The 27,424-nt window shown below is 42.5% G+C and overlaps 1 protein-coding gene across 1 annotated transcript in view; it reads left to right on the top strand.

Moving 5' to 3' along the window:
- Positions 1-27,424, top strand: part of XPO4 (exportin 4) — a 237,878-nt gene that overhangs the window by 192,655 nt on the left and 17,799 nt on the right. Inside the window, exons 17-19 of the mRNA XM_033949810.1 lie at positions 7,025-7,318; positions 18,619-18,799; positions 20,031-20,149. Of these exons, the coding sequence (XP_033805701.1) occupies positions 7,025-7,318; positions 18,619-18,799; positions 20,031-20,149 (594 nt within the window). The remainder of the gene's footprint in view (positions 1-7,024; positions 7,319-18,618; positions 18,800-20,030; positions 20,150-27,424) is intronic.

Below are 27,424 nucleotides of genomic sequence, written 5' to 3'. Positions count from 1 at the left end.
GGTTCTCTTCACCTTTGGTGTCCCTACTTCTAGTTTGTACCGGATCATGTTGTGATCGTTGTTGCCTAGTGGCCCCACTACTTCCACTTCCCTTGCAGGTCCCCCTAGTCCGTTGAGGATTAGGTCGAGGGTGACCTCACCTCGCGTGGGTTCCTTGACTAGTTGTTCCATGAAGCAGTCCCTCACAGTCTCTGAGAATTGCGCCTCCCTAGCGCTGTTGGAATGTCCATTACTCCAGTCTATCCCAGGGTAGTTAAAGTCCCCCATCACCATCACACTTCCGCTTTCGCATTCCCGTCTCAATTCTGCTTCCAGGTCATGGTCGTATGCATCTGGTTTTCCAGGTGGGCGATAGTACAGTCTCAATTTTATGTCAGCTCCATTTCTTCCTGGTAATTTGACCCATAGTGATTCCAATCCTTCTGCCTCTGCTGCCGTATCCATCCTTATTGAGTGGATGGAGTCCTTTACATATAGTGCTATTCCTCTCCCCTTCTTGTAGGTCCTGTCTCTCCTATAGAGTTTGTACCCTGGCAGTACCACGTCCCATTTGTTGTCTTCTGTCCACCATGTTTCTGTGATTCCAATTACGTCTAGGTCCTCTCTTTTGGCCATGACTTCCAGTTCTCCCATTTTGGTCCTTAGACTCCTTGCATTTGCGTATAAGCAATTTAAGTCCCGGTTATTTTCTGCCCCTGCTGTTTTTCGTCGTGATTGGTTTCTCTTGCTGTTCCCCTCTGGGCTGCCAGCCCCTGAGTTCCGTTTTGTTCTTCCTTTCCCTGTGGTGTACCCTCTTTGTCCTCAGCCTGTACCCTCTTATTTATCTGTGTCCATAGCTTCTGCTGTTTCCTTTTCTTTTTGGTCCCCAGTTTCACTGAATCCCCGGACCCCTGTAGTACGCCTTTTGATTGTTCCCAGCATTTTTCCTGCTCAGTATCTTCACTGGATACTCTTGTCCGAAGCGTCGATGCCAGGTCAGCTGTCGGCTTTCCCCTTCTCCTCAGTTTAAAGCCTTCTCTATTTCTCTCTCGACGTTATTTGCCAGCAGTCTCGTTCCTGCCGTGCTCAGGTGTAGTCCGTCCCTCTTGTAGAGTTTGCTCTTTCCCCAAAAGGTTGTCCAATTCCTCACGAAGTGGAAACCTTCCTCATCGCACCATCTCCTCAGCCATGCGTTTATTGCTTGCAGCTCGGCCTGCCTCCTCGCATCTGCCCTCGGTACTGGCAGGATCTCCGAGAATGCTATCCTCCGTGTCCTCAGCTTCAGTTTCCTTCCCAGGATCTGGAACTGGTCAGTTAGTGTAGTCCTGCTGTAGTTTCTTCTGCTGACATCATTGGTTCCAACGTGGATTATCACTGCTGTCTCTTCCGTCTCTGCTCCTTCTAGGATCCTCTCGATTCTATCGCTGATGTCCTTCGTTCTTGCCCCTGGGAGACACGTCACCAGCCAGTCCTCCCTTCCTCCTGCTACGTGACTGTCCACTTCCCTCAGGATTGAGTCTCCCACTATGATCACAGATTTCCCCTTCTGCAGCTTCCTCTTTTGCCTCAAGTCTGTGTCCTTAGCATGGTGCGACACTTCTCCCTCAGGGTTCTGGTGAGTCTTTGCCTCTTCTGATTGCTCAGTTCCTTCACATGGTCCTTTTCCCCTGGTGTCCCCTGATTGCTCGGTTCCTCCACAAGATCCTTCTCCCCTGGTGTCAGGTGGTTTCTGTCTCTCGTCCGGTGTCAGGTAGTTTCTATCAGGTGGTTTCTGTCTCTCATCTGGGGATTCCTGCTCGTGCTGCTGATGGTCCTGTTTCTTCGCACTCCTGTAGGCCTCCTCGATGAATCTCTCGAGCTCCCTCACCTGCTCCTCGATGTGGCTCTCTCTTGTGGGGTCCTCAGCTGCCCAGCATGGTATTTCCGAGATGTGGAGTCCTCCAGCTCTTTGACCCTGTCCTGTAGTCTTCCGACCTCCTTTTTCAGGCTCTCCAGTTCCTGACACCGACCGCATATGTACGCCCACCTACCCGCGGGGAGGTAGTCGTACATATGACACTCCGTGCAGTACACTGGGAAGCTCCTCTGGGTTCCTGCCGTCTCCATTTCTCATCCTCCCTTAGTCTCCTGGTGTGTGGTGCGCAAAAACAGGCACCTGCTGTGCTGAAAGAGTAGAGAAGAAAAGAAAGAATGAGTGGAAGAAAAGAAGTACCTTGGTGGTTAAGTCTTCCTTGAAGAAGTCTAACTCCTCGAAGGTTTACGCTGCCGTCCCCCCGGGCAGGGAGGGACGTACGATGGACAAATTTGGTCGCTGCCTTTATCAGAATTCGATGATGGCGAACCGTGTCCTTAACTACAATTTCATCTTCACGTCCTATCTCCGGTTCTGTATAGATGCCCTCCGCTCGTTCCGGGAGGTCGTACCTGAGACTCGGCGTCAGGAGTTTTGTCTCCTTGAGGAGACCCTCTCCCAACTCCGCCTGTATATGTTTCAGGCCTCTTACAACGTCTTTGAATTGTCCTCGAGAGTTACAGCCTTTGCGATCACCATGCATCGCCTCACTTGGCTCCGGATTGTGGATATGGGTCCAAATCTACAAGATAGACTTTCCAATCTCCCATGTGTGGGTCATGAGCTCTTCGATGATTCCATCTAGGCGGCCATGAAGCGCCTCTCGGAACACGAGCAGTCCTTTGCGTCTCTGGTGAAACTTAAACCTTCCAGCTCGACAATATAAAATTCCTCTCTGGAGGTATCCACAAAAATCCACTCCTGCTTTCTCTAGGCCTCCTTCGAAACGGCCACTGCAGCAGCAGCAACGTCAACCTAAGACCCAGCCGCTGGCCCCGGCAAAGCCCGGGCCATCCTTTTGACAATACCAGTCCGAGCCTTTGGGCTCCCTTCCTCCTGGAGCCTTCCCCCTTCCCCATCGGGGGTCGTCGCCATCATTTCTATACCCAGTGGGAAAGTCTTACCACTGACAATTGGGTACTGTCTATCATCCGGGAGGGGTACTCCTTCCACTTCAGTCGCGTACCCCCGGACCTGCCTCCAAGAGAGTTTCCTTCTGCTCAGTCTCGGCTTCCTCTCCTTCTGCAGGAAGCTCGGGCCCTTCTTCGCCTTCGGGCGGTCGAGGAGTTTCTACAGAACAGTGGAACTCCGGATTTTTTTCCCGGTACTTTCTGGTACCCAAGAAGACCAGGGATCTGCATCCGATCCTGGACCTCCATGCTCTGAACAAGTTTCTGGTCCGGGAATGATTCAGAATGCTCACCTTTCCCACGTTTTATCCCCTCTTGGACGTGGGGGACTGGCTGTGCTCACTGGATCTCAAGGAGGCATACACGCACATTCCGATACACCCGGCCTCTCATTGGTATTTGAGAGTCCGGGTGGGGGATCTCCATCTCCAGTATCGTGTTCTTCCCTTCGGCCTGGCGGCCTCTCCGAGGGTTTTTACGAAATGTCTGGTTGTGGTAGCTGCGGCCCTGCGCCTCCATGGCTTGCAGGTGTTTCCCTACCTCGACGACTGGTTAATCAAGGCGTCCTCTCGCACCAAAGTCCTGCAAGCGACGAGACAGACCATCTTGCTCCTTCAGAGTCTCGGCTTCGACGTGAACTTTCCCAAGTCTCACCTCTGCCCATCCAAGTCTCTTGAGTTCATTGGAGCGGTCCTGGACATGGTTCGTCTCCGCTCCTTCTTGCCTCGGCCTCGTCAGGAGGCCCTTATCAGTTTGTGCCGATTGGTGACCCATCTGCACTCGGCTCCGGCTTGGCTCATCATGGTCCTCCTAGGTCACATGGCTTCCACAGTTCATGTGACTCCTTTTGCCAGACTTCAGCTCCGTATTCCTCAATGGACTGTAGCATCCCAATGGACCCAGGATCGGGATTCTCTCTCTCGCCGCATTGTCGTGACTCCTTTGTTGAGGTCTCTTCGTTGGTGGATGCTCTCTTCCAATCTCTCCAGAGGTTTTCTGTTCCATGCTCCTCCTCCGCAAAAGGTTCTCACGATGGACTCGTCGACCTATGCTTGGGGGGCTCATCTGGACGATCTGCGCACCCAGGGTCTTTGGTCCTGTGCCGACCGCCTTTGTTACATCAATCTTCTGGAGCTTCGAGCGATTTTCCTCACTCTGAAAGCCTTTTGTCACCTACTTCACGACCAAGTGGTGCTAGTTCGCACGGACAACCAGGTCGCCATGTCTTATATCAACAAATAGGGGGGCACGGGGTCCAGGCTCCTGTGCCAGAAGGTGATGCGGCTGTGGGATTGGGCCATCCGCTGCAACATATTCATTCGAGCTGTCTACATTCAGGGCCGGGGGAACTGTGTGGCAGAAAAGTTGAGTCGTCTGCTGCAGCCTCATGAGTGGTTCCTCCACTCCATAACCCTGCGTCAGGTGTTTGCTCGTTGGGGGACTCCGGACGTCGATCTGTTCGTGTCCCCCCTCAATCACAAGTTGCCCCGCTTCTGCTCCAGGGTTTACACCCCTCTCAGGATCGAGGTGGACGAACGAGTTCCTGTATGTGTTCCCTCCATTCCCTCTGATTCTGAAGACTCTCGTCAAGCTCAAGTCTTCACGTGCCACCATGATTCTGATTGCTCCTCGGTGGTCCCAAAAGCTGTGGTTCTCCCTTCTGTTGCAACTCAGTTCCAGGGAGCCTCTTCCTCTGCCTGTTTTTCCTTCTCTGCTTATGCAGGGTCAGGGTTCTCTGCTCCATCCCAACCTTCATTCTCTGCATTTAACAGCTTGGTTCCTCGAGACTTAATGCCCTCGTTCCAGTTCTCCCAGCCTGTGCTGGATGTCCTGGAAGCGTCCTGAAATGAATCCACTCGCCAATATTACCATCAGAAGTGGACCTGCTTTTCTTCCTGGTGTGCTACTAGGCAGCTGGAGCCGCTGTCTGCCTCCTTGTCGGCTGTCCTGGATTATCTGTTGCACTTGTCTGGCGTTGGGCTCAAATCCTCTTCGGTTCGAGTCCACCTTAGTGCCATTGCTGCTTTTCATCAGCTGATTGACGGGAAGCCTATCTCTGTTCATCCTATGGTTTCTTGCTTCATGAAAGGACTTTTCCATGTACATCCGCCCCTTTGGGATCTTAACGTGGTCCTTGCTAATTGATGAAACCCCCATTCGAGCCGCTAGCGCAGGCTCATTTAAAGTATCTTACTTGGAAAGTTGTGTTTCTTATTGCTCTCACTTCTGCCCGTCGGGTCAGTGAGCTTCAAGCCTTGGTAGCGGACCTACCTTTCACTGTCTTCCATCATGATAAAGTGGTTCTCCGTACCCATTCTAAGTTCTTGCCTAAGATTGTTTCTGATTTTCACATAAACATATTGTTCTTCCTGTGCTTTTTCCAAAGCCCCATTCTCACCCTGGGGAAATGGCTCTACATTCTCTTGATTGTAAGCGTGCGCTGGCCTTCTACTTGAAACGTACTGCTCCTCACCGTTTGGCTCCCCAGCTGCTCCTCTCTTTCAATCCTAATCGCTTGGGTCGCTCTGTCTAAGCGGACCATTTCTAACTGGTTGGCCGCTTGTATTTCTTTCTGTTATGCTCTCCCTGCCGGGTCGAGTCATAGGCCACAAGGTCAGGGTGATGGTGGCGTCTGTTGCTTTCCTCCGCTCCACTCCCATTGGGGAAATCTGTAAGGCTGCCACTTGGTCCTCGGTTCATACGTTCACCTCTCACTACTGTCTTGATGCTTTCTCCAGACGTGATGGCCACTTTGGCCAGTCAATTTTGCAACATCTATTCTCTTAAATTGCCAACTCTCCCTCCATCCCTTTCTGGTTAGCTTGGAGGTCATCCACATGTAGAGAATATGCTGCCTGCTTGTCCTGGGATAAAGCACAGTTACTTACCGTAACAGATGTTATCCAGGGACAGCAGGCAGATATTCTCGCAACCCAGCCACCTCCCCGTGGTTGGCTTCTTTGCTTGCTATCTGAACTGAGGACACGCTGAGGAGACACATGCCCTAGGCAGGGCAGGAGGGGCATGCGCGCACGCGCGGGCCAATCGCAAGCCTGAAGGTCTTCGAGCAAATCTGCTTGCGAAAACGTCCGCTAGGGGGCTCCGTCGGTGATGTCACCCACATGTAGAGAATATTTGTCTGCTGTCCCTGAATAACACCTGTTACGGTAAGTAACTGTTCTTTACTGTGCATTTAAATTTTAGATGATTTGTCCCTTTTTTGTACTGTTTTATCTATTATGTATGTAGGTATTTTGTAAACAGCCTAGGAATTAGACAGAATAGAAATTTTTTTAAATAAATAAATATTAGAATTCTTTTACAAAACAATCAGTTTCCCAAACTTAATTTTACATAACCCTTGAAAAACAAGTATTGATCTTCCTTACAATTACAGTTCTACAAACATGAACCTCAAAAGGAAATAACTCTTCCTGTTTTCATACGAATAGCTCTCTTTATTTCCTTATGCATTCATACCAATATATCAATTATTTCCTTCTTATGCATTCATACCAATATATCATTGCAAGCAACCCCCATCTTTTCATGTACTGAAAAGCTCCCTACCTGCATCTTTTCCATGCAATTATCTCACCAAGCTTTACCTGGTATGCAATCAATGAAATAAATATGGAGATATTAAATTGAAATCTAATAAAAGGATTAACATAACGGTATCAGAAATATAAACATTTAACAGCTATAAAAGTCTCATAATAATGATATGGTATCATTTATATTTTGCTGGTATTTAAAATAGGTAGCATGGAAGATCATAAAACAGATAACTTATGAAATTAACACAAAACAAATCAGGATTTAAGTATAAAGGGTATTTGTAAAGTTGTATTTTCTTTTTCAAACTGGATTGTACAGAAATATTGTGGTAGTACAGGTTCTTTAGTACTAATCTTCAATATTTTTTAAAGTAGTCAAAAAAAAATCATAATGTATAATATTAAAATAGGTCTATTGCTAAGGCTAGTTATGGTTTCTTGTTGAAGCTGTAGTGAGAACAAGTACTGTCTGAAGTGACTTTTAGAACTGATTTGTTTTTTAGGTTCTTCAGCCTCTCCAGCAGCGTTTTCTGAATGTGATAAACCAGGAGAACTTCCAGCAAATCTGCCAGGAGGAAGAAGTGAAGCAGGAGATCACTGCCACACTAGAGGCACTCTGTGGCATTGCTGAGGCCACGCAGATAGACAATGTAGCAATCCTCTTTAACTTCCTCATGGACTTTCTCACCAATTGTATTGGGTTAATGGAGGTTTACAAAAATACTCCAGAGACTGTTAATCTGATCATCGAGGTGTTTGTTGAAGTTGCACATAAACAGATATGCTATCTTGGTGAAGTAAGTACAAATGTGAACCCTTGACTGGTGCTTGACAATACTATGGTATCTATACAGATTGTTCTTTCCAAGTAATTAGAAATGGTACTGTGCTTTGAATTTGAGTAGAATAAATGAAGTGAATGCCTGGAAAAATTCAGCTCTAGTCTGAGGGAATGCTAGAGATCATCAGACTGTGTTGTGGTATGATAAACCCCCCAATATTTTCATCTGATTGGAAAACAATTTTATTTGGCATGCATAAGTGATATAGCTGCACGCATCCCTGCAAACAAATATGGTTGAAGGCAGGAAGGAGCAGCCCACCTGGAAGGAGGACTGTTGAGGTAACTGGGATCCTCAGTTGATTTGGAAGGCTTCACTCCGACGTCAGCTTTGACATCGGAGGGAAGCCTTCTGGATTGGCTTCGGTGGAGGGAGGCATGCCCAGCTGGCGGCCCTGAAAGGAACAAGTAAGGGAGAGAAGGGATAACATGGAACAAAGGATGAAAGGGGGTGGAGAGTGTTGGGACATGGTAGGGGCACGAATTTGGGATAAAGGCTGGAAGGCAGGGAGTGGAGGACACAGAAGGAAGGGAGGGGGCATGAAATTGGGACATGAGGGAGGGTGGGAGGGAGTAGAAATGGAGAATTGTTGGGCATTAGTGTGTGAGTGAGAGAGAAAGAGATGGTGCACATGGGGAAGGAAGAAAGAGGAAAATTGTTGGGCATAGAGAGAGAGAGGAGTGAAGTAGAGATACATGGGGAAGAGAAGGATGAGAGGGAGAAATGTTGGATATGGTGGTAGAGAGGGAACAGAGGGGCAGATTGAAGGGGATGCAAGGGGGGGAAAATGTTGGACATAGTGATTGAGGGCGAGGTATGACATGGTGCTACAGAGGAATGATAGAAGAATAAATGTTGGGCAATGGTGAAAAATGCTGCATATGATCCTGGGTATGAGAGAGGAAAAAATGTTGGATGTAGCAATAGAGGGAATGGGAGAGATGGACTCTGTATCTCTCTCTCTTTCCCCACTCCCTGTACACAGGGGAGGGGATCATAGAATGGTGAGATGATGAAGGCAGGGAGATGAGCACAGGGGAAATATGAGAAAGGGACATATAGGAGACATAGAGAAGAGAAATGCTGAAAATGGGGAACAATACATGCACAGAGGTAGAAGATGGATGGTGAGCATTGGTGAGTATGGAGAAAGAAGAAATGTCAAATGGTCAGGAGACCTTGACAAGAAAAGACAAAAGAAAACAAGAGACTAGTGCCTGAGACAAACATGATTTGAAGAATAAAATGACGAGGAGAAAAAATAATTTTATTTTCTATTTAGTGATTAGAATATATCAGATTTAAAATATGTATCTTGCTAGAACTGGTGTTGGACATAACTGGGGACTGCAAAGCCCAGGCTGTGCTTCTTTAGATTCCAACTGGTTTAAGGCTCTTTCTGACCAGGGGGCAGTTGCCCTAGTTGCACTCCCCCTAACACAGGGATCTCAAAGTCCCTCCTTGAGGGCCGCAGTCCAGTTGGGTTTTCAGGATTTCCCCAATGAATATGCATGAGATCTATGTGCATGCACTGCTTTCAATGCATATTCATTGGGGAAATCCTGAAAACTCAACTGGACTGCGGCCCTCCCTCAAGGAGGGACTTTGAGATCCCTGCCCTAACACTATTCCTCTCATGTGTGACTGCAGTATTCTGTTAGCATGATTTTTCTGTGTAGCATTCTGTAATAATCTGGTTTATTCAGTTTTCTCGATAGTGGAGGGGATGTTTGTGAAGGGGAGGGGAGACGGGCTTTGTTGATCCTTGCTCTGTATTATTTGTGTTTTATAAAATAACAATTGTGCAGAATATTTTTAAGTTCAGTATAAAATCATAACTATTCTAGGCTTGTGCGGATGGGATCAGATAGCTGATAGGGGGGGACAGGGATTGAGCTCAGGGGGATGGGGACTGAGCTGGTGGCAAAGGGATGAGGTTGGGGACAAATTTTTTTCCCCTGCGTCATTCTCTAGTGCAATGTGATCATATTGCTTACAACCCTTCAGTTCTGCAGCATTTTGAATCAGTTGAAGCAGTTACAAATCCTTTGTAATCACACTGATATAGATTGCATTACAATAAAGCAACCTTTATAATGTCATAGCATAAACCAAGATAACAAGATGTTCCACCTTAATGTTCAGAGACCACATAATTGTCACAGATGCTGAAGGTTAATTGGATTTGGGGGATCAGCATGGATATTGAGTCCAGCTATACCTCAAGTCTCCCAAAAGGAATTTTGATGTCAGATATATAGTTGCTTATGTTGGCTAGCATATTGTGGTCCAAATTTGATTATATTATGCACTATTGCCAAGTGGTTTCAAAACCACTCATGCATCAAGTATTGTACTACGTTCCGCTAAAGAGAAAACCTAAAATAATTTCCCATCTTATCAATTCCTGAACCTCCTGCTTAATGAAACAATCATTTACTTCATCTTTAAACTTTACCTCCCTGGCATTTCTTGATGTGACATTTATTCAGTCAATATTGGAGTATTAACTGAAATCAATCTGAACAAATACAGGGCTGCAGAAAATCACCAAAATGTTTTGCAGAACGCTTTTAAAATTAGTATAATTGGTCATGCCCAAACCACCAATAAAATATCTTATCAATCACAAATAGAATATTAAAGAGGAGGGGAAGGAGGTCCATTTTCAGGCTCCCATTAGCTACACTCATGAAAATGTTATTTTATACCAGATTTTCTATTTCGTCTCTTCCTTACCAATTCAGGGTGGATTACAGTATGCAGGAGGTCAGCTACATTTTTTTTTTTGAGAATTACAATAAAAAATACCTCAGTTAATAACAGTATTTCTACTGCAATTGGTGTGTCATTCTGAACGGAGGGATAATTTCCCTGTAGTTGCAAGACCTGCAGAAGGAATCCACTCTGGATTTTTCTGAATCCCTCCTACTTTAAAGAGGGCTCTGCTGCCCCTCTTCAGCATTTTCCTTCTGCACACAAGACTGAAGGAGTATTTCTTTTCTGCTTATTTCTTTAATTTACTCAGTCTTTTTTAGATGTTTTTCTTCAGTTTTCAGTGCTCAGAGCTCCCCTGTTCAAGGGTTCAGCTCTGCCTGCGTGGGGAAGAAGCAGACTGCAGTCTGCAACTGACAAGTCAGTGCCTTGTGGTACCTGCTGGCCAGCCTGCATAAGAATTTTTGCAGCTTGGGGCTCTCCTTTCATAGCTGGCTCACCTATTGCATGCAGGAGTTTGAGCACAGGCTGTTTGGCTTCCATAGAACATAAGAACATAAGCAATGCCTCCGTTGGGTCAGACCTGAGGTCCATCGTGCCCAGCAGTCCACTCACGCGGTGGCCCAACAGGTCCAGGACCTGTGCAGTAATCCTCTATCTATACCCCTCTATCCCCTTTTCCAGCAGGAAATTGTCTAATCCTTTCTTAAACCCCAGTACCGTACTCTGCCCTATTACGTCCTCTGGAAGCGCATTCCAGGTGTCCACCACACGTTGGGTAAAGAAGAACTTCCTAGCATTCGTTTTGAATCTGTCCCCTTTCAACTTTTCCAAATGCCCTCTTGTTCTTTTATTTTTCGAAAGTTTGAAGAATCTGTCCCTCTCCACTCTCTCTATGCCCTTCATGATCTTGTAAGTCTCTATCATATCTCCTCTTCTCCAGGGAAAAGAGACCCAGCTTCTCCAAACTCTCAGCATATGAAAGGTTTTCCATCCCTTTTATTAGACGTGTCACTCTCCTCTGAACCCTCTCGAGTAACACCATATCCTTCTTAAGGTACGGCGACCAATATTGGACGCAGTACTCCAGATGCGGGCGCACCATCGCCCGATACGACGACAGGATAACTTCTTTTGTTCTGGTTGTAATACCCTTCTTGATTATATAGGAGGCTCAGCGGTGTCTTGCAGGGTGCCAGCTGCATTTTGCCTACCCCATTGATTTTTGGCATTTTTGCTCAATTTTGGTAGATGCTCAATTAAACAACAGTCTGACTAGGAGCCTAAATATTCAGTGCTTGACGAATACTTTTTTTTAAGGCAGTGATTGTCTTCTTCCTAATCCAGCTAGTTTGAGCTGAGGCAGGCTGCAGCACATTGAGTATGGCTGTTGCAACCTATGAGGTGAATCGGGGGGAGGGGGGTCTCTAAATGTGAAATACAATGGTTTCTGCATGTTCCTTTGTGTTCCCCCCACCTCTAAAATTCTAAAGTAGCCGGGGTTTTTTAGTGCTTTTTTTAAAGCAATTTTTGGCACTAAAACGCTTGGATTTTTATTGGTCAAGTTTTACAGAGTGAATGCAGCAGCAAGGGAGGTCTCTTCCTATGGGTTCTCAGTGTTACAAGTTGGCACAGTTTTCCTGCCCTAGATTTCTGGGACTGCTTTTGTATGTCCCATCCGTCCTTAGGTACATTAGATAGATTGTGAGCCCACTGGGACAGACAGGGAAAAATGCTAGAGTACCTGAATAAACTCATGTGAACCGTTCTGAGCTCCCCTGGGAGAACGGTATAGAAAATTGAATAAATAAAATTAATGACATACCTATTGCACTAAAAAAAAAGATTAGATTCTTACCTTGCTAATATCTTTTCTTGTAGATGTGTGTCATTCGGGACCCCCGCCTTGTCAGTCATGTCCTGTGCCTGCCTACTATCTCGCTTGGATTGTTCTTATCCAAACCTGTAGGTTGGATGTCAGTCAGACCTTACAAGTGTAAACAGTAGTTGTGTGCTTGCTAGGTCACTTTGGGGTATTATTTCAGCTCTATTACTGTTTGTTTGGCAAATTTGTATTGCTGTTTGAACTGTTCAGTGTCTAACATATAGGTTATAATTTCAGAGCAGGAATTGTCTTGTTGCTCCTGTTCTCCTACTGTGCTGGCCTGCTTTTGGACTAAACTGTAGGAGGCAGCAGAGCCCTCTGTAAAGTAGGAAGGATTCAGAAAAAATTTGGAATGGATTCCTTCTGCAGGTCTCGCGACTACAGTGAAATTACCCGTCTGTCCAGAATGACACACCTATCTACTAGAAAACATATTAGCAAGGTAAGAACCTAATCTTTTTATATTCAGAGTTCTTACACCTGAAAATTATTTCATTGAGTCATAATCTGATAAACCAAATTTACAAAAAAAGCACTTTAATTTTTTCCTGAAATTTGTGGTATTGACTGCAAGATCTTAGCGAATGAGGTAGTGATTTCCATATATTTCCTATCTAGTATGATATAGATGAGGAAAGATGTTTAATCGATTTGACTTTATTTATTGATGGAAAATGCAAGAGAAATTTGGTTAGGGAAATGAAATAATGTTCAATTAATTATGTAGAAAGGGACTTCCTCATCTAGGATTTTGAAAACAGTACTGCATTGTTTAAACTGCATCCCTGGCTATAACAGGCAACCAATGCAACTTAGTCTAAAAACTTTTAACCAGTACAAACTTATGTTAACCAAAAATCAGCCTAACTGCTGTTTTATATATAAATTGGTAGCCAATTGAGCAGGACCTTAGAACAAGCAGCAGGGAGATCACATGATTATCTTAGACTGAGTACATCCCTCACACCAGCTCCAGGGCACCTCACACAAAAATCTTATTAAATTACCTCCGAAGTGTGTCTTCAGCGATTACCCACATCTACTTAAGTGGAAGAATGCTCCTGCTAGTAGGAGATACAATTTTGTATGGTGTTCTTGTGGGTTATGTCTCAAAAACAACCAAAGGGAACATGAGATGAGCACAAAGTGCAGGAAGGCAAGATGGTCGAAGAGTCCATAGGCCCGATCTTTACCTTGCACGAAGCAACAAACTCACTAGAAACCTGTCAGCTGTGATGGACAAGTTATCAAAAATCCACACGGCTGTCAAGGATCTTAAAGAAACTTTTGAACATCAGGCAAATAGAATTCAGCAGGCAGAAGATAGAATCACATAAGAGGACTGTACCCACAACTTCAAAGAATGTATCCGCAGCCTGGAAACGTTGAATAAAAGCATATTAGACCAGATAGAAAAAAAAAAAAAAAAGTAGTAGAAGAAACAATGCTCTCCCATTTCCCTTCTCACTCCTTTCCCAGCCTCCTATTTCTTCCCCATTACCCCATATCTTCTCCTCTCTCCCCTTGATCCAACATTTTGCTCCCTCTCTTTTCTGTTGTTGTTGTTCTTCCTCCCCCCTTGATGCTGAACAATGAGATGGAAGGAAAAAAAAGAGATGCATCTCTCTCTCCCTTCCAACCCCAAGCCTAACATTTCTCCCTCCCTCCCATCCCCAGATCCAACTTCTCTCCCTTTCTCTTCCCAACTTCCCCCCATCCCATCTCTCCCCCTGTCTTCCTGCAAGCCTCTCTCCCTCCCCCCAGGTCCACCATTTCTACCTTTCTCTTCCCAACAGTTCTCCCTTCAAGTATCTCTTTCCCTCTTCCTCCACACCACCCCAGATCCAACCTCTCTCCCTTTATCTATCTATCTCTCTCTCTCTTCAAAGCCCAGCATGTCTTCCCTCCCATGCCGGTCCCTCTCTCCTCACAGCCCAGCATGTGTTTTCTCCCGTACCAGTCCGATGTCGCTGTTAAGCTGAAAAATCTGCCATCCTCAGCAGTGATTCAGTAGCGTCCATTGCTCCCCTTCCTGCTTTCCATCTGCTGTGGTCTGTCTCTAATGACATGCAACTTCCTGTTTCCACCTGGGTGGTCCACGGCAGATGGAAAGCAGGAAGGGAAGCCACGAACAACATTGTTGAATCGCTTCAGAAGTTGGCAGATTTTTCAGTGTGACGGTGACATCAGACTTGGGTGGGAGGGAAGACATGCTGGGCTGTGAGAAGGGAAAGTTTGGGAGCACTGCCGTGTGACACATAAAACGGCCACATGTTTGACACATGTAGTCTAGTGGAACCATCTATTTTGGACAATGAATAAGTTTGTAATTGACGGAGACTCTTGTGACATTTATTTATTAGTTTATTTATATATTTAAAAAGCTTATATTCCACTTATACTTCAACGATGATACCAAGATCCTTTCCTGGGCAGTGACTTCTAATGTGGAACTCTGCATCACGTAACTATAGTTCGGCTTCCTCTTTCCCACTTTGCACTTGTTCACATTAATCATCATCTATCACTTTGACGCCCAGTCTCACAAGATCCTTTTGCAATTTTTCACAATCCGCTTGTGGTTCAACAACTTTGAACAACTTTTTATCATCAACGTATTTAATTATCTCACTAGTTATTCCCATCTCTAAATCATTGTTAAATATGTTAAAAAGCAGCAGTCCCAGGAACCCTACTATTTACCCTTCTCCATTGAGAATATTGATCATTTAAACCTACTCTGTCTTTCAACCAGTTCTTAATCTATAATAGGACATTACCTCCTATCCCACAACTCTGATTTCATCAGAAGTCTTTCATGAGGTACTTTGTCAAATGTTTTTTGAAAATCCAAATACACAATATCAACTGGCTCACCTTTATCCACATGTTCATTCACCCCTTCAAAGAAATACAGAAGATTGGTGAGACAACTTTGCAGTGGCCCCTCATATAATAAGATCTTTTATATGGAACTCTTTTTAAAAAATAAAAAAGCCCACATCAGCTCTGATGGCCTTACCATGCCAAAGGCTTGGGGAGGGCTTGAATTCCCAGACTTGACTGTACAACCCTACCTTATAATTGCCCTGATACCCTGGATCTTTGAAGAACTGAACAGCTCCTCTAAATTCTTGCCTATGAATTTGTTGAGAGACTGTTCTACCCCAACTTCTCTCATGGCTTACCCCCGTGGACTGGGCAGCACTAAGGCTCCTCCTTTTCTTGCACCCAGTATAAGCGTGGAAATGGTAAAGGCTGATGGAAATAAGAACAGCATGTGCTTCACCATTACCATTAACCAGAATCCAACATTTTCACCTAGGACCCCTGGAGGTGCCTTTAGAATTGGAGCAAAAGCCACAACTCAATGCTCGACATGATCTTACAGCTGGGAGATAGACAATTCTCCTCTATCCAACAATTGCAGCAGCAATGGAAATTACCAGCCACACAATATTTACAATACCTGTAAGTGTGGCATTACTACAACAACCTAAAAACGCTGTATGGAGAGGACATGGATGTTGGCCCCCTTACAAAATCTTTCAGAACCATACCCACCACCCTAAACTGTCTGTCCTTCTGGTACAAAATGGGGAAGGAGATACAAGGAGACAAGTATATAACAACTCTTTGCGAAAGAGTAGTCGGTGACCTAGCCTTACTAATAAACAGTTAAAAAAAAGAACAAACAGCAAAGGTGAGATTGCAATAATCGAGCCTTGACAGAATGAGCAGGTGAACAAAGATTCTACATGTCTCAGAAGGGCTGTTAAAAATATTTTTCTCAATTTCTTAAGAGTATGAAATGATTTCTTTACCATTGGTATAATTAGTAAATTGTCCATTTCCTCTTCAGGATCACCAAGCTGTGGAACAGCTTTACTGCCCATCTTCGGAGTTCGACCTCCCTCCAACGCTTCAGAAAACATTTGAAAACTTGGCTTTTCTCCAAAATGTAACTACTCCCTCCCTCTCCATTATACTAAGTCCCCTCTTTCCTTCCTTTTTACCAAGTCCTTCTTCTTTCCATTGGAATTCCTTTCTTTATTAATTCCTGTAAACCGTGTCGAGCTCCACTTCTGTGGAGATGATGCGGTATATAAACTTAAGGTTTAGTTTAGATCTCCCAAAATCTTAGAGTGCAGAGCCAATGAAAAAAAAAATTACCATTGATATTAAGTTTTTTGATGTACTTTGGATCTTTGATAGATCTTAGCCATAAGATGAAACTGATAACAATCATTGTATTTTAAAAAAACAATATCCTCAAAAGCAAAAAAAACAAACAAACCTCCACAACCCAAAAACTGGAGAAAGACCCAAAAATGGCCAAACAAATGCCACAGTTATTCATGCTGTACAGTACTAGGCTGCAGAAAATAGGTCTAATCCAGAACACTGCGGTCCGTCTAATCTTCGATTTAAAAAAAATGGGAACACATTACCCCTTGCTTCCAAAAACTCCACTGGTTGCCTGTGGAATCTAGAGTTCTCTTTAAGTTTGCCTGCATTAGCTACAAAGCCATTTTCAGGATGCTACCAGCTTACCTTGCCTCTCGGTTCACTCTAAACTGTACCAACAAGAGCACCCACAGAATAAATCTATTCAATTATCCCTCTCTGAAATCATGCCAATACAAGAAGTTCTTTGACAGAATGTTATCATTCCAGGTAGCTAAACTGAACACATGGCTTGGAAAACCCATACTAGAGGCCATCTCTTACGCTAACTTTAGAAAACTACTGAAGACACGTCTGTTTAACAAGTTCTAAATCTCAAAGCATGTCTTACCTATCTCATCTTCAAAACATGTTCGATCCTATCCCATCATCAATTCCCAACATCTGTTCACACCTTAATCATGCCACTGTAATAACTTTCAATCCTCAGAGCTATCTGATGAACTCTTTCAACCATTATTGTATTTCAGAATGAATGCTTTTGTACTTCTGACCGAATGCTCTATGTACTTCTGACCGAACGTTTTACCTTGTATCTCTATCTCTGACTAAATATATCTTCAGTTGTATCTTCTGTTGTAAACCGCTTTGAACTTCTGGTATAGCGGTATATAAGAAATAAAATTATTATTACTCAAAACATCAGCTTCAAAGTATATCCCTACCAGTATTCTCATGTTCACATATGAAATTTCAATCCATACAAATAAGAATTCCACATTGCTATCTGTTTCCTGCAGAATTTTTGTTTCATTTCTCAATTCTTACATATAATGCCACTCCCCTCCAATTTAATCTACCCTATAATTGCGATATAATGTACTATGGTAACACAGTAACCCATTGGTTGTCCTCCTTCCACCAGGTCTCTGAAATACTTACATATCTTCCTCTTCATTTAGTGCTATTATAGAATTGGCACACTACCCACTTAATTTTGGCATCTCACTTTGGTTCCTCCATGTTATTTTGCTTCCTTAATGTATCCTGAAATCAGTGCAGTTCTACCTACCTGCTTAATAAAAGAAAAAATATAGCCTGCAGGTCCTGTGCTTCCAGACAGATTTCCTAGGACATCAGGCAGCCCAGTGGTATAAATTAATATCGGAATTCTTGAATAAAAAACCAAAAATTAGTCTTAGAGAAATTTGGAGCATTGAGATAAAGCAGCAGATTTCTGTCTCTCAATGGCCACGAATTTGGACTTGGAGGATGAGATGTACAGTGTCAGATTTAAAAATAAATAAATAAAAGAAAAAATAAATGAAATCTTTGTTTTAAAATATTTGTTGCATGTGAGCCAAATTTTAAAAGCCCCTATTGAACTGTTTCATAAATGTAGGTAGTCTCTTGATCAATTTAACTTGTTTTATCACAATCAAGATTTGTATTGAGGAGATTCTGGTTGCTAAAAATAATCCCTTCCCTTTCTATATACCTATTTTATTTCCTAAAACCTTGAAAGTTCTGCTTGCCCTTTTGGATTACAGAAACACTGACAAAATGTATCCAGTAGCACATGCATATAGTACTGTAATATTTGTATACCTTAATTCTACTTTTACATGTGCCCCTTTATTCGCCACCTGCTGTCAGCTTACAATTAAAGGTCTGAAGCTAGGTACTCTTGTCATACAGTAAAACTAAGAATTTCTGAGGGTAAATTCATTTGGGGTAGCTGTAGAATCTGCAGGTATTTTTCCCCATTCACACTGCACTAGTCAAAAGGAAAAGTACACATAACACCTTTCCTTTGGAAACCTGTCAAGGGTAAAAGTACCTGCTGATATTTGCACCTGCTTGTTTTACAGATACATTTTCCTTAGAAAAAAGGTGCATTTTGAAACATAAAAAACTGTTCCTTGTTGTCTCCACTGACCTGATCCCACCCCATCCTTGAGCTTGCCCACTTTTCCCTATGGGTAAAGTATGCATATCGGTGGTCCACTGACCTGATCCCACCCCATCCTTGAGCTTGCCCACTTTTCCCTATGGGTAAAGTATGCATATCGGTGGTCCATGTGCATATTTTTATCTGTATACAGGGCAGACAGTTTTTAGACAGCCTGTTTACCTAATTATAAATAGTCTTGAGAATTCTATGATCTTCTATAATGTTTTTCAGTCAGTTGTGGTTTTTTTTGCTGTATACTGCATTTACCCACCCTCCCCATTTTTTGTTTTGAAGTCAAAAGCCATGAATCTGTATGAGGCCTGCCTGACTCTTCTCCAGGTCTATTCTAAGAATAACCTAGGACGGAAGCGAATAGATGTCACAGCAGAAGAAGATCAGTATCAAGATCTTCTTCTTATTATGGAACTTCTTACCAATCTTCTATCAAAAGAATTTATAGACTTCAGTGATACAGGTACAGTAGGTACATTTGGTAACTACTACTGCTATTTATTATTTCTATAGTGCTACCAGATGCACGCAGTGCTATATATTAAACATGCAAGAGATGGTTCCTGCTCAAAAGAGCTTACAATCTAATTATGACACATACAGGGTAGATCAATATATAAGAAATATAACACTCTGTGAGGCAAATTCAAATAGCCTGTATATGTAAAATCTGTGGCCCAGTGCTGCTGCCATCTTTGTTGCCTGCTTTTCTCACATCCTTTAACTCCTTCACCAACGTTTTCACTCCTTTTTCCTCCTACACTTTTTCCTCCTACCTGTTCTACCACATCTACTTGTACGTCATCCAGCATTCTAGTGCCTCCTTTAGCTATCCTTTCTACTACAATTTTTATACCTTACCCCTGCCAACCCTCCATTTTTCTCCTTTCTACCCTATCTGCTCCCTGCTCTTCCCCCTTCATCAGTATCTGTCTTGCCTCTTATCTAATACCTTCCACTCCCTTTTTCCCATATCCTTAGTATCCATCCCACTGCATACACTCCCGTGCCATCTATGTATAGGCTAAGAGTTCCTTCTCTATTCACCCCTGTGTCTAGGGACAAAAGGTACTGAGATCATAGTCATGCAACAAGCTCTGCTCTGCTTCACTTCCCACTAGAAAAAGGGAAATAACTACTTCTATTATTTCTATAGCACTACTAGACATACACAGTATTGTACACAAATATTAGCTTGGATTTGAATAGAGCCAGGGACAGAGCATGACCTACTGACTCAAGAAAAAAAAAACTTGAAGGAGAACAAACCTTAAATTCACTTTTTCCTGCCCTTCCTTGCTCTGTACTTACCAGAGGTAACTTGAGACTCACTCAGGCTTAGTAGATTGGTTCAATGCAACAAGTCCTGTTGTATAGAGCAGTGGTATTCAACCCAGTCCTCAGGGAGCAGCTGGCCAGTCGGGTTTTCAAAGCCTCTGTCATCCATATTCATTGTGGATATCCTGAAAACCCGACTGGCCAGGTGGTCCCTGAAGACAGGATTGAATACCACTGGTATAGAGGATCTCGCAACAATAGCAATAACATTCCAAAATCCCAAGTAATAGTTATTCCAGTGCAATAGGGATGGTATGCTGAACCTTAGGTCTTCAATCCACTCCTGAGTCCAATGCAGGAGATCCTGATTGCTATTTTGTGGACTTTTCAAATATATGTATTTTTCTCTCCTGTAGATGAAGTATTCAGAGGACATGAACCTGGGCAGGCAACAAGCAGATCGGTCTCTGCTGCAGATGTAGTTTTATATGGAGTAAATATAGTTCTGCCCCTGATGTCACAAGATCTACTAAAGGTAAGGAACAAAAGTGTGAATGTAAAATAATTTAGAAGATTTCTGTGTAGGTATTTACAAAGCTTACAGATGAAAGTCATATTTGAAATTACACATTCTATTTTCATTATGTGGACTGATAGTTGTGATTAAGAACAGCTAAGTTCCTTGCTTTGAATAGAAAATGATATAATTCACAGATTCTCAAAATTTGTGTAGAGTTGATTAAAGATCAGATTTAGAAATATGATGGAGGATTTTTATGCTAATGAGTGAACAAGTGAGCACTTTACAAATGCTCAGTTGGGTTTTTAAGATTTTCATGAGCATGCATAATTGATCTGCATATACTGCTTTCATTATTTGCAAATAAATCACATGCATATTCATCATGGAAATCTTGAAAACCCAACTGAGTTGTGGCCCTCTAAGACTGTGGTTGCCAACCACTGAACTAACCCAAACAGCAAACAAAGAAGCAAGGCAGTCTTACAGTCCGTGAAGTCAGCTGTTTGGTCCAAGAAATGCTGCTACTGCATGACTGGTTTTATCCTCTGTAGCAGTTCTAGCTTAACTGGTGAGCCTTTATCAGTGTCAACATTCAGAAAAGTCAGGCAGCTTAATGTTTTGCTGGGAAAAGTAGTACAGAGACAGTCTGTCATACATCATTGGTTAAGGAACTGTGTGAAGAGAGTGAAACAGTTAATGGCAAAGAACCAATGAAGTCTCTCTGCTAAGCTGATAGCAGATATAGTCTTCCTATATCCTGTTTCTCTCCCTTCTCAAAAGTTTTTATCCTGAGTCATCAGTGCAGTGAGTACACAGGGCTAACCCTGGAAAACAGCATGTGGGTGATGTCATCCACGGAGCCCGGTACAGACAGTGCAAAAGAGTACTGGCACTTTAAAAACCTTAAGACTGCATGCGCAAGTGCCTTCTCGCCTGACACCGCCTCACAGGACCATCAGTTCTTAGTTCTCCATGGAGCAGAGAAGCTGTTCTTAGTTTCTCTAAGTGCGTGTACTTTGTGTGTATATTTTGTGCCTTCCCAGCATTTTTGTCATATGTGTCTGTTTTTTTTATTACTTATTTTTGTTTTGGGCCTATAGGCACTTTTCAGCCTTTTCTCAGGTTGGGAGCGTCAACTCGTTTTTGATTTACTAACTACTCGATCTCTCCAGACTATTGAGTTCTTTGACCTCATGTCGGCGGTTTTTCCTTCCATGTCCAAAGTGCCTAGTTACTTCAAGTGGTGCACTCAATGTCACAGGACCATTTTAAGCAAGGATCCACATAACTGGTGTATCCAGTGTCTAAGTCCTCAATATTGGAATACTTCTTGCCCGCTCTGCTCTAAGTTACAGAAGAGGTCACCTAATGCCTGGAAATTGCAGTCTGAAAATTTTTTTGGATCAGCTTCAACTGCATTGACTATGGCTGGAGACTCATGCTGATCATCAACATCAATCGACACTGGCATTGATACTGGTACTGATGGCTTCGACAACACCTACATCGGGGGAACTTCATAAGAACAAAAGAATAGCCTTACTGGGTCAGACCAATGGTCCATCAAGCCCAGTAGCCCGACCTTACGGTGGCCAATCCAGGTCACCAATACCTGGCAAAAATCCAGAGAGTAGTAACATTCCATCATACCGATCCAGGGCAAGCAGTGGCTTTCCCCATATCTTTCTCAATAACAGGCTAAAAAGCATAACATCTTTCCTCCCTTTGAACTGGCATCAGCATCGTCCCAGATATCATCACCATCAATGCACTCCAAGTATCTAAACACCGATGTAAGATTGCTATAATTACAATTGGTGTCTCCTCTGAAGCGTGCCTTGACATCGAGGTCTCCAATGCTTCAGCACCTGATGGCAGACTATGCTTATTTTATCCTTGCCAATATGAGCAAGGGACATCGACGCCTCTTGAAAGCTTAGGTTTGAAAAATAATAATCCATGCAAAATGACACCAGCGCAAGGTTTTAAAATTTAATTAAGATTTATTGAGTTATTGTTTCTATTTTTCCATTATGAGATCAAAAGAATCAAGCATAATTGCTTAACAGTTGCGCTAATGGGAGATCGTTATAGTTGCCAAATGCTGGCCTTCTCATAACGAGCTCATCTTACTATCTCATTTCATTCTATTATATACTTTTGGCTTATTGTGACATCATCAGGTTGACAACCAATAAAATAACATGGGTGGTCTTAAAAGTTAGACAAGGAAAAATTCCTCCATGTTTCAAAGTTAGACAGTTTTAGAAAATTACTTTTGATTTCTGAATTAACATTATAACATTATAACATATTCAAGAGAATCTACAATTATTAACATGGTGCTGAGAAGTTCTCAACCTCTTCCTAAATTGACAGGTTCACATTACATAGCCTTAGCCTGGAGGAGGAGGGGCTGGTCTCCCCCTCTCCTCCTAAACTGACAGTCTCACACACAAAGAGCAGGAGTCTCTGACTTAATTACTCCCAGATGTTGCTTTAGGATTTCTTTAGGTTGCAAAGATATATAAATATGTTTTTTCAAAACTCATTCCTTTGTTCAACACACAGTCATACACAAATCACTCCAGGGGCCCCCATTCATTCATAACTCGGCCATTCATACTTAATGCATTTTATATCTTAGTTTAGCTACTAAATAGAGAGATAATTTACTCAGTAATCTGTGACACTTATAACTATATACTCTTATGATCACAGCTATAGTTCAAATAGAATTATTCTTCATTAACTTTGATTTTTAAACTCTTGTTGATTATTATATAAATTATTTGTGAAGTGCTCAGACCAAGAAACCCATAAATTGTTGGGTACATCAACCAGATAGGTATAGGGAGGGCCGGGGACTTGTGAAGGCAATGATGGTCCCCTTGAAAACCTCATTGTAGTGACATCACTATTTTATGGGTTTCTTGGTCTGAGCACTTCACAAATAATTTATATAATAATCAACAAGAGTTTAAAAATCAAAGTTAATGAAGAATAATTCTATTTGAACTATAACTGTGATCATAAGAGTGTATATATATATATATATCTTAGTTTAGGACACGTTATCTTCCTAGCCAGTCTACAGCACATGTGGTATTAATTAACACCACGATGCTGAGAACAAAGACCTGGACACACAAAATGGATTCCTCAAAATGAGCAGATATAGCCAAGACAGAGAACTCAAAATGGATTCCTTTGGTTTCCTTCTGATCTGACCCAACAGCAAAATACATTAAAAAAACACCATTCTTTCCCTTATATTAATCTATAGTGTGTTTTTCTGGCTTTAGTTACATATTATTCAGATTTTTATTCACCCGTTTTTCGTACGCTTCTATTGGGCATGTCCCTAACTGACACAGATGTTTGTATCTAACTAGAATTACCCAGAATCATACGAAAAACAGGCGCTTTTGTAGAAAAACTCCACAAAAATACTGCACTTATCATGTTCTGACATCCATTCCATTACCGTCCCATAACCATCACCCCCTGCTGGCCACGAGCCACTACTCCTCAAATATCAGTACTGGTGCCATTGCTGCAGGATCTTCTCAAAAAGCTGTTGCAGAAGGAACTAACTGGGTTGCTGTAGTCACACTCGATGCAAAAACCTGGTTCAACGCACCCAGCCTCAGCGCAATCCGAACATCGCCCTCAAACTCCATTGGGCCATCAGTCTCCAGCACCACAACATCAAGTATCTAAGTCGAGGAGATATCCATCTTGTTGGGAGTGCAGTTTGTTGATGCTCTGCTCGATGCTCCACATCTATAAGGGCTGACATTGAGGAGTATGACTCAGTCCTGTCACCATGCTCTTCTAGCAACTACCCTGACTTGTCTTCAGATGAGTCCTACGGGATTCATTCTGATCCATCTCCTCCACCTCTTCGACAAAGATCGCCTCCAGAAAGTATGTCTTTTGCAAAATTATCAGACAAATGGTGCAGGCACTTCCAGTTAATATGGAATCTGAATCAGAGCCTTGAGCAGAGCTCATGGATGCTTTTGACTACAAAAAGTGGCCTAAGGACTGTATAAAGGTACCTTTACACAATCTTTCAAAATATGCCTTATTCAAAAACTGTGAAGCTCCATTTTCTGTCCCAGTAGCGCCACGAAAATTGGGTTCTCTCTACAGAATCCATTCGTGTCCAGGCTTTGAGAAACCACAGTTGCAACACCAGTCCTTAGTTGTGGAATTTGTCTTAAAATAAGCTAATAGTTCAGATCTTATGCAAGCACTCCACCAGGCAGAGAAGGCAGAACAAAAGATAAATTTGGACACAGTATTCTAAGGCTCCATGCTCGCTAATAGAATATTAAACTACAACTTCTATATGACATTTTATATGAAATCATTCATCCAAAAAAGTCATCTTTTGATCAGTATATACAATCAGAACATTTGAATGATTACCAACATCTTAGGGACTAGAAAGTACATGGTGTGTTCCACTTTTGATGCTTTTGACATAGAGACTGCCAAGGTATGAGAGACTATTGCCATGCATAGACAAAATGAGAATTTTAGACCCTGAAATCAGTGTTCAAGATCAACTCTCCAACATACCCTGTATAGGAGATGATCTTTTTGGAAACCGCACATAAAAAGCAACTCAAAAGATCAAAAGACATACTGATTGCATGACCATCAGGTCATCTTCTAAGTCAACCTAGTCTAGAGCACTAAACAGATATTCTACTATCTTTAGATGTTACACTTATTATGCCAACTGGATGTATAGCCAGCCTTCCACATCTACTTGTTCTTCAAATCAGAGGCAACCCAGATAGCAGTAGACTCGGCCACAGCCTCAACCCAAACAGCAGTCTTTTTGACTTAATACTAGAGTGTTGCCAGAATTTCCCAACCTTTACCGCAGACTCTCCCCATAGGAGGTTGACTTGCCCAATATTCTCAGCTCAGTGCCATAGATCAAGCATCTATGCAGGAGAGGGGCCGAGGGTTCTACTCAAAGTATATTCTCATTCCAAAAACGACCAGAGGTCTCGGTCCTAATTTGGACCTCCATGCTTTAAACAAATACTTGGTGAAGGAGAAGTTCCACATGGTGTCGTTGGGAACTCTGTTTGCCACAGTTAGAGAAGAACTGGCTTTGCTTTCTAGATCTGAGAGAAGTCTACGCACATGTTTCCATCTTCCCAGCCCACAAAAAATATCTTCTTTGGAATGGGAGTGCACCACTTTCAGTACAAAGTAATCCTATTGAGAGGGGAGAGTGTGGCATAGTGGTTAAAGCAATAACCTCAGCACTCTGGGGTTGTGGGTTCAAACCCATGCTGCTCCTTGTGACACTGGGTAAGTCACTTAATCCCCCCATTGCCCCAGGTACATTAGATAGATTGTGAGCCCACCAGGACAGATGGGGAAAAATGCTTGAGTACCTGAATAAACTCATGTAAACCATTCTAAGCTCTCCTGGGAGAACGGTGTAGAAAATTAAATGAATGAATAAATAAATAAATAATTGTCTTATTCTGAAGAAATAATTATTGACCAAAGAGTTGATATGTTCTCTAAAGGTTAGATAAGAATCCAGAATAATGTCTAGAATTTTTTGTTTTCTTGATCTTCAGTTTCTCATCTGTGGTCAACACCAGGTCTGTGCATGGTAGTGAGTTATAGTCACCAAACTATAGAACTTTAAGGAAGTTCTTCTGTGTCCATACACTCAGATCTTTAATAATCCTCATTAGATATTGTTGAAGGACTCTTTGGCTGGACAGAGAAGAAAGGTATCATCTGCATAAGAGAATGTGTGGACTTGAAAAGAGGAAACTTTTTTATCTAAGGCTCTTAAGTATACGTTAAAACAGGGAATGGGTCAGTGGGGAACCTTGTGGCACGCCACAGAAGGCATTCCAATTTTGGGATTTATTAATTCCCTTTCTCTTCATACATTCTGTTTCTTAAGAATTCTGTGAACCATTTCAGTACTACACCATTGAAGCCTAATTCACTCAGTTTTAGAAGTGATAGAGAATGGTTGACTGCATCAAATGCAGCTGAAATATCAAACTGCAATAAAACTGACTGATTACCTTTACTGAGATAAGATTTCACTTTTGATGTAGTTCTAACAATAAGGATTCTGTACTATGTATCAGTCTGAAACCATGTTGAGGATGATAAAATCTGTCAGGTATAAAAAGTCTGCTAGTTGTATATTAACACAGAATTCTAACAGTTTGGCAGGCCAAGGTATACTAGCCACTGGCCTAAAGTTTTCAGCTTTGGTTAAATCCAGTCCCATTGCTTTGGGTAGAGGAGTAAGAGCAATTGCAGAAATTGTTTGTGAATATATGCCCTCTTCTAAGCATTTGTCAACCATACTAGGAAAGTGGGAAGAATGCGCTCTAGTGCGCAGGTGAAGCTGGACTCTTTTAGAGCACTGGTCTTTGACCTGGGGGCTGCCGTATGAGCAGACTGCTGGGCACGATGGACCACTGATCTGACCCAGCAGCGGCAATTCTTATGTTCTTATGTTCAGTGTTCTTCAACCTTTTTACACCTATGGACTGGAGGAAATAAAATAATTTTTTTGTGGACCGGCACTGGTCCGCAGACCAGCGGTTGAAGAACAGTGGGCTAAGTTATAGGCCAGACCCCACCCAATCTCCACCCCCATAACAGTACTAATTGTAACACTATTTTTTCCATTCATTTTTCATATATACACACACAATATAATGATTAACCACAAAATTAAACTACACAAAGCACACTGTATTTTTATTTTTCCTCTAACTCTGCTTTTCACTTCTCTATTACCCTCCAGGTACTTTAGTTAGATTGTGAGCCTTCGGGACAGTAAGGGAATTTTTCAAGTACCTTTCTTATTTCTAATCTTAATGTATATTTTCTGTAAACCGCTTAGAACCTAACGGATGTAGCGGTATATAAGAAATAAATTACATTACATTACATTACTGTATGCTTCTCAACATTCATTCCTACCAGAACAAATTACCCCTATGCAAATACAGGACCACAAACTAAAATTACTAATATATTCAAATGAAACCATAAGATTCAAGACTCTGTATGCAGTACAACCCCAGAGAAAAAGAAAAAATGCATTTCTTCATGAGCAGTACAAAATATAGACAGCAGATGAAAATTCTCAAAATTGACACAATTCAATCACTAAATTGAAAATCAAATCATTCCCTTTACCTTTGTTGTCTCCCTCCCTCCATGTTTCTTTTTTTTACTAGATTTCTCTTTCTCTAATTAAAGACAAAT

This window comes from Geotrypetes seraphini, chromosome 6 (assembly GCF_902459505.1).
Source record: "Geotrypetes seraphini chromosome 6, aGeoSer1.1, whole genome shotgun sequence".
Lineage (NCBI taxonomy): Eukaryota > Metazoa > Chordata > Amphibia > Gymnophiona > Dermophiidae > Geotrypetes > Geotrypetes seraphini.
Note: the sequence above shows the minus strand (reverse complement) of the source record. Positions and strands in the feature narration are given on the sequence as shown.